Below are 8,117 nucleotides of genomic sequence, written 5' to 3'. Positions count from 1 at the left end.
AATCCCACCATGGCAAGTTGTGAAATTGGACTCTGAACACAGAAATGACCAGCAAAGCTGACATTTTGTCGCAAAAACCCAACTGGCCCACTAATAGCCTCCAAGATTGAAGAATTTGCATTTATATAGCACCTTTCACAACCTCAGGCCATCCCAAAGCACTTTACAGCCAATTAAGTTCTTTTTTGAGTGTAGTCACTGTTGTAATGTAGGAAACGCAGCAGCCAATTTGCGCACAGCAAGATCCCACAAACAGCAATGTGATAAATGACCAGATATTCTCATTTTGGGAGTTGATTGAGGAATAAATATTAGCACAGGACACCAGACGAGAACTCACCTGCTCGTCTTCAAAATAGTGCCATTGGATCTTTTACTTGACATAGATGGGTATTGCTGGCATTTATTGCCCATCCCTAATTGCCCTTGAGAAGGTGGTGGTGAGCCGCCTTCTTGAACCGCTGCAGTCCGTGTGGTGACGGTTCTCCCACAATGCTGTTAGGAAGGGAGTGCCAGGATTTTGACCCAGCGACGATGAAGGAACGGCCGATATATTTCCAAGTCGGGATGGTGTGTGACTCGGAGGGGAACGTGCAGGTGGTGTTGTTCCCATGTGCCTGCTGCTCTTGTCCTTCTAGGTGGTAGAGGTCGCTGGTTTGGGAGGTGCTGTCGAAGAAGCCTTGGCGAGTTGCTGCAGTGCATCCTGTGGATGGTACACACTGCAGCCACAGTGCGCCGGTGGTGAAGGGAGTGAATGGGAATTATCCTGTGGGATAAAAAGGAAAGGTTTTGTACCTGCCTTGGGCTGGAGGCTCACTGAAAGGGGACACCTACTGCAGGCCTCGGCCTATACCAGTCGGGTCTAAAATTCCTCCAAGAGAGGGAGAGAAATTTCCTCACCTCTGCCATCACTGTTCCTCTCTGGGCCAATAGCTGAGAGGAACAACAACAAGTATGATGAGCTGGCAGAATCTTTTATATAAAATTTTACAACCAAAACATTTCAGTATTTTCAACGAAAAAAAAATCAAATACAAGTAAAAATCTTTTCTTATATATAAAAAAGGTCATTAGAAACAATCAGTTTTCATTCTCTTCACAAAATTATTAATTCCAGACCAAATATGATTAAAAACAACTACAACAAGGAAAATCTCCACCGTCTCAAAAGGTGCCAGTTCGTGAAATGCCCGAGAGATTCCATCACTCTGTTTGGTTGGGTTTTATTTTTTGGGGGAGGTCTATTCGCAGTTGGACGGGCAAAGAGTGGGCGACTGGATGGCAAAGCCCAGGAAACAACTGGAGTCCGAAGCCAATTTCCCCACCGAAGGCTCCCCCGGCGTCCAGGCCTCCCTTGCCAGGCTGTTGGCGCGGTTAGCGGGGCGGGCCTCTCGCTCTCCCGGGCTCGGGCGCCAGTGGTGGGGCCCTGGCGGACTGGCGGTCGCTCGCCTCCCGTCGCCGCTCCCGTCCCGCTCGTGCAGGAGCGTCTCGATGTGATGCAACAGGGCGCTGAAGAATTCCGGGACGCCTTCGTATCCTGTGGAGGGCGAGGGAAGGAGGACAAAAGAAAAAAAAAAAAGAGTAATTGCCAACAGAAAAATGGTTTGGTAGAAGTGAAGGGGGCAGAAAAAGGGGCTACAATTGGCCTCAGTGCCCTAGAATTGGGGTCAGGAGGAGGGGGAATAGAATTGACCTGAATTCCAGCTCTCAAATCGCTATGCCATGAACCCTGTGTGGAGATGAGGCGATGACCAGACTAGGCTTGGAATTTGGTGCCCTTCATGGAGGGACAGCCACAATCGCCATCGAAGCTCACTCATGGAGGATGCTCACTCGGGCCAGATACTGGAGGGTAAAGGGGTTCACAAGAAAACAGCGAAGGGGAAGAGTGAGCTGCGGGAGATGGGAAACTTGCAAAATACACTGCGGAGAAAATATGACTCATGCTACTCGGGGAGAGTTGGTTGTGAGTTTGCATTGGAGAGTCAAATATTAAACTGCAAGAGGAAATAAGTGAACAGCATTGATTCAACCTGCCCCCTTTGGATAAACGCACAATTTCAGGGCCGAGTGGGTCAGCATCAACACAAGGATGGTGCTCATTTGTAGCTCAGCTCATCTGCTACGCCCCTCGCCCGAATCCAATGGCCAACTGCAGGAATCCCAACGAAGAACGAGAGGGTTGACCTCCGGTTCTCCGACATCACCTCCCAAACCAGCGACCTCCACCACCTAGAAGGACAAGGGCAGCAGGTACATGGGAACAACACCACCTGCACGTTCCCCTCCGAGTCTCACACACACCATCCCAACCTGGAAATATATCTGGAATGCGCTGCCTGAAAGGGCGGTGGAAGCAGATTCAATAGCAACTTTCAAAAGGGAATTGGATAAATACTTGAAGGGGAAAAAATTTGCAGGGTGATGAGGAAAGAGCAGGGGAGTGGGACTAATTGGATAGTTCTTTCAAAAAGAGCCAGCACAGGCACAATGGGCCGAATGGCCTCCTTCTGTGCTGCATGATTCTATGGTATCAGCCGTTTCCTTCATCGCCGCTGGGTCAGAATCCTGGAACTCCCTCACTAACAGCACTGTGGGAGAACCTTCACCATACGGACTGCAGCGGTTCAAGAAGGCGGCTCACCACCACCTTCTCAAGGGGCAACCAGGGACGGGCACCAAATGCCGGCCTTGCCAGCGACACCCGCATCCCGAGAGTGAATTTTTACAAAGCACCAGTTACAGGAAGTGAAAGCTCATTCTGTTGGGTTGGGCTGTGGTACTGACTGGTACTAAGGAACTTTGACCTTATGAGTGCAGAAAAACCACATCATCGTTTAAGTATCAGAATCAATATTACACTCATTGAAAACACACTCCGGTTACCTCACACAAACAGCAACACGCCTTAAAAGGGAAAGAAAAGAAGGAAATAGCATCGCGTGATCTCTTAACTCAGCCACACAATGTCCCAAATACTTTTGAAACACAGTCACCGCTACATAGGTATGCGCAGCAGTCAACTTGTGCACAGCAAGGCCCCACAAACAGTAAATGAAATGAATGGCCAGTTAATCTGTTTTTAGGTGTTGATTGAGGGGTAAATATTGGTCAGGACACCAGGGAGAACTCCCCTGCTCTTTTATCTATCCATCCATCCATCCGATGGCATTATTAAGAAAAGAGAGACTATTTCTTTCTTTCTTTCTCTAAGTCAGAAGGTCACAGGTTCAAACCCCATTCCAGAGATTTGAGCCCCATAATCCAGGCCCACACTCCCAGTGCCAGTACTGAGGGAGTGCTGCACTGTCAGAGGTGCCGTCTTTCGGATGAGACGTTAAACCGAGGCCCCGTCTACCCTCTCAGGTGGGCGTAAAAGATCCCACGGCCACCATTTTGAAGACGAGCAGGGGAGTTCTCCACGGTGTCCTGGCCAATATTTACCCCTCAAACATTACTTAAAAAAAAGACGGGTTATCTGGTCATCATCACATTGCAGTTTGTGGGATCTTGCTGTGCGCAAATTGGCGGTCATGTTTTCCACATTATAACAAGTGACTACACTTCAAAAAAAGTACTTCATTGGCTGTAAAGCGCTTTGGGACGTCCTGAGGTGCCAGGCACTATATAAATGCACAAATCTCAACCCTGGCTGGGATAGGTACAGAGTTCACCAACAACAGCTTGCATTTATATAGCGCCTTTACCGTAGTAAAACCTCCCAAGGTCCTTCACAGGAGCGAAATCAGACAAAATTTGACACCGAGCCACATAAGGAGATATTAGGACAAAAATACGCCCCAGAAATAGTAACAGCGTCTGGCACCAACCTGGGAATGCGTTGACGTCAATCACTGCAAGTTTGCCAGTTTTGTTGTCGACAATCACATCAACGCCAAACAGCGAGATTCCTAGAGCCACCTGCAGGCCTTGGCTGATGGATCTAATAATCCCATCTGATGGTCCACTGGGCAGGCTGTCTCCTTCATTCCTCTGTCAGGCCAGAGCAAAAAAAAAACAAAGCAGGGAATCAGATTCAGCCCCAAAGGGCCTCTCCACACACAGCGACCCGGTCCTGGACTCCACTTTCTGCTTAATGTGGCTTCCTGGTTCTGTTTGTTTGACTTGCACTCTCTAGTTTCTGTCTCACACTTACATTGTCGTTTCTATACGTTCGTCTCAAGATACTTTCCCCTCACCTTCCTCTTTTCTATAAATCTCTCCTGTCTCCTTTCGTGGGTGGGTCCGTCTCTCTCTCGCTCCGTCTGTCTGTGAGTAACTCACTCACCTCACTCTTCATTTTACCTCCCAAATTCAGGGTTACAAACATTATATAACTGCAGACGCCTTTAAGGGGAAGCCAGATAAAGTACATGAGGGAGAAAGGAATAGAAGGATCTGCTGATAGGGTGAGATGAAGTAGGGAGGGAGGAGGCTCATGTGGAGCATAAACACCGGCATAGACCAGTTGGGCCGAATGGCCTGTTCCCATGGTTACTTGGTTTTAGTGGAACGGAGGGGAGAGCAGCAGACGACCACACTCCCACTCCGATGAGGCAGGTACAAAGCTTCAAATGTAAAACGTATCGTTCAGTTTAGCAGGTGCAGAAAGCCAGCACGGTGACAGTAAAGAGTAACTACCCAATAATCCAAACCCCCCACCCCCCCACAAACCCCCCCCTCGCATCATTTATGTTGGGGGGATGGGGCGGAAAAGCCAGATGGTGTTTTTGTGAGCAGAGAGGGGCCCAAGAGATGAGCCCAGAGACTAAAGCAGATCCAAGAACGAAGCAGAGACCGTCACACCCTGGGAGGTCTTTTTTATTAAAAGAAAATAATTCTCGGGATGTGGGCATCGCTGGCAAGGCTGGCATTCACTGCCCATCCTTTAGCATTGATACAACCGAGTGTCAAAAAAGGACAATGGGCCGGATTCGAGCAGCAAATGCAAAAGGAGACCGTTCCCAATCCCAGTCGCCAATTCCAGCTAGCAACTCGAGCAAGAACTAGAGATTCTCCCTCACCCCTCACCCCCCCACCCCCTCCTCCTCCCTCCCCTCCCAGTCACTCAATCAGTACTTGACAATCTTGTGGACTTACCTCAGTTAGATGTGAGCAAGACTCTGGCTTTGAAACTTCGTGACTGTTAAAGAATATTGTTTTCCTATCTGAAAGTGCAAAGGCAGAATCCATCAAACTGGGACACTTTCTCCCCCCCCCCACCTCCGCCAATCGTTACTCCCCTCCTCTCGCGTGACTGTTACCTCCAACAATCATTTGCATTTATATAGCGCCTTTAACGTAGTAAAACGTCCCAAGGCGCTTCACAGGAGCGATTATCAAACAAAATTTGACACCGAGCCACATAAGGAGATATTAGGACAGGTGACCAAAAGCTTGGTCAAAGAGGTAGGTTTAAAAGGAGCATCTTATAGGAGGAGAGAGAGGTTTAGGGAGGGAATTCCAGAGCTTAGGGCCCAGGCAGCTGAAGGCACGGCCGCCAATGGTGGAGCGATGGAAATCAGGGGATGGACAAAAGGCCAGAACTGGAGGAGCGCAGAGCCTCCATCACTGGGGTCCAGTTCCACCCAGGAGGCCATTATTCACCTTGATGGTGATGCCTAGATTTCCAAATATGAGGTTTATTTTAAATGGGAACAGGAGGAGGCCATTCAGCCCCTTGAGCCTGTTCAGTCATACAAGTAGCTCATGGCTGATCTGTATCCTAACTTCATTTACCTGCCTTTTCTCCATGTCCCTTCGTACCCTCACCCAACAAAAATCTACCGATCTTGAAAATTTCAGTTAACCCGCAGGACCCCAGATTATAACAACTCGCTGTGTAACAATAATTTCTCCTCATCTCCTCTACGGTTCTTTTCCCCCCCGATCACCTTGAATCCGTGTCCTCTGGTCACGGACTCTCCTACCACTGGAAACAGTTCCTCCTTAATCAAAACCCTTCATGGTTTCGAACGCCTCTATTAAATCTCCCCTTAACCTTTTTGGCTCTAAGGAGAACAAACCCAGCTTCTCCACATGAAGTCCCTCATTCCCTGGATTTAAGGACACTCGATGGTCATCATTGATACCCAACTCCCTCTAAACATCTGGACCAGTGCCTGGTGGGATGGCATCTCCTGTGCGTTAGAATTGTGACACGGTTCAGTACTGACCAGGACAATGAAGAAAAAACACAACACGGCGCTGGTAACTTGTATTGAAACCAAGTGAACAAACTAACCCGATTTGCCAACAGGAAAGTTCTTCAGTGACGGCCTCTTCACAACAAAATAGGACTGACCAACAACGAAGACTTTATAGAGGACTGCGTTGTGGTTGATGAAGCTCTGCAGTACGCAGGGTAGGCTCACATCCCTCAGGCCATCTTCACTGAAGATAAGAGCCATCTGCGAAGAGAAGGAACGGGTTAAAAAGGAAGAACTCCAATTTATATAGCGTCCTTCATGAACTCAGGACGTCCCAAAGCGCTTTACAGCCAGTGAACTACTTATTGAAGTGTAGTCACTGTTGTAATGTAGGATACACAGCAGCCAATTTGTGCACAGCAAGATCCCACAAACAGCAATGTGATAATGACCAGATTGTCTGTTTTTAAAGAGGTTTGTTGAGGGATAAATATTGGGCCAGGACACCGGGGAGAACTCTTCTTCGAATAGTGGCCATGGGATCTTTAACATCCACCTGAGGGGGCAGACGGGGCCTCGGTTTAACATCTCATCTGAAAGACGGCACCTCCGACAGTGCAGCACTCCCTCAGTACTGCACAGGGAGTGTCGGTCTAGATTTTGTGCTCGAGTCTCTGGAGTGGGGCTTGAACCCACGACCTTCTGACTCAGACGAGTGCGCTGCTCATTGAGGCACGGCTGACATTCGGATTAGATCAGGAGCAGCGACTTTCAACCTCTCAAATAGGCCTATTGATTTAATTTATACGCTCTCTCCATTCTTCAGTCCTCCAGGACCCATGGGGATGAAGGCGGACAGTGTTTAAAGTGTTGTACGGAACAGATGGGAACCCAGAGAATTACGTCAAAGACAGGTCAGGAAATTTGGACCAGAGAAGACGAGAGCGCACAGATTTGGGGTTTGAAAGGGCAGATTCAAGAATTGGGGGGTGGGGGGGAAAAGGGAGGAATAATCCTTAAATCAGAAAGGCTAATTATAACTGATAATAACCGAACAGCATTCAGACTTGCAGAGTGTGTGAGTTTACTGCATCGAAATATGAACATAAATTTGATATTTAAGTATGAATCTTTTACTCACATCATGGGAGCTCGATCCCTGCGCTACCCTGGTTTTACAAACTGAAAAAAGGAAGAAATCAAAAATTAGATGCAATTTAAAAAAAAAATCTCCTAAGCAAAGAGGGGACAGAGAGATTCAGCATTCCCAGGTAAGGGGGGAGTCTGAATGATGCTTTCTACACAAAACACCACTGCAACCTCCTGGATCATTACCACTGATATATAAATGCAAGTTCTTCATTTATATAGCGCCTTGCACGACCTCAGGACGTCCCAAAGCACTTTACAGCCAACGAAGTACTTTTTTTGAAGTGTAGTCACTGTTGTAATGTAGGAAACACAGCAGCCAATTTGCGCACAGCAAGATCCCACAAACAGCAACGTGATAATGGCCAGATCATCTGTTTTTAGTGATGTTGGTTGAGGGATAAATATTGACTAGGACACCGGGGAGAACTCCCACTGCTCTTCTTCAAAATAGTTGCCATGGGATCTTTCACCTCCACCTGAGGGGGCAGACGGGGGACACGGTTTTATGTCTCATCTGAAAGGCGGCACCTCAGGCAGTGCAGCACTCCCTCAGTACTGCACCGGGAGTCAAAGAGCAAAAAGAAGGAAGCAGAGTCTCATCACTCCCCCTTTGCACTAATCTTTTATCTATTTTAATGATGCTGCTCAAAAGGTCTCCTCTTGTTCCTCCTAACCACTCCTTTGCCCTCTTCCCACCACCACCCCTCACAAATGTTGAGATCGAGGCTCTTTTCCTCTTCCTCTAACTCGCTCTTCCCAGGACCTCAAAACTGTGAGGTTCCTCACAGACATCTTTCTCCTTCAATCGTCTAAAAC

General features: G+C 48.0%; 1 protein-coding gene across 4 annotated transcripts in view; it reads right to left on the bottom strand.

Moving 5' to 3' along the window:
- Positions 1-958: 958 nt before the first annotated feature.
- Positions 959-8,117, bottom strand: part of LOC137305949 (inositol-tetrakisphosphate 1-kinase-like) — a 31,511-nt gene continuing 24,352 nt past the window's right edge. For all 4 annotated transcript variants that reach the window (XM_067974916.1, XM_067974917.1, XM_067974919.1 and 1 more), the window contains 5 exons: positions 7,291-7,331; positions 6,245-6,410; positions 5,101-5,168; positions 3,831-3,993; positions 959-1,537 (listed from right to left, as the gene is read on the bottom strand). In XM_067974916.1, coding sequence (XP_067831017.1) covers positions 1,242-1,537; positions 3,831-3,993; positions 5,101-5,168; positions 6,245-6,410; positions 7,291-7,331 — 734 coding nt within the window. In that variant the 3' untranslated portion in view covers positions 959-1,241. The remainder of the gene's footprint in view (positions 1,538-3,830; positions 3,994-5,100; positions 5,169-6,244; positions 6,411-7,290; positions 7,332-8,117) is intronic.

Source organism: Heptranchias perlo, chromosome 41 (assembly GCF_035084215.1).
Source record: "Heptranchias perlo isolate sHepPer1 chromosome 41, sHepPer1.hap1, whole genome shotgun sequence".
NCBI lineage: Eukaryota > Metazoa > Chordata > Chondrichthyes > Hexanchiformes > Hexanchidae > Heptranchias > Heptranchias perlo.
This window is presented reverse-complemented; position numbering and strand designations above follow the sequence as displayed.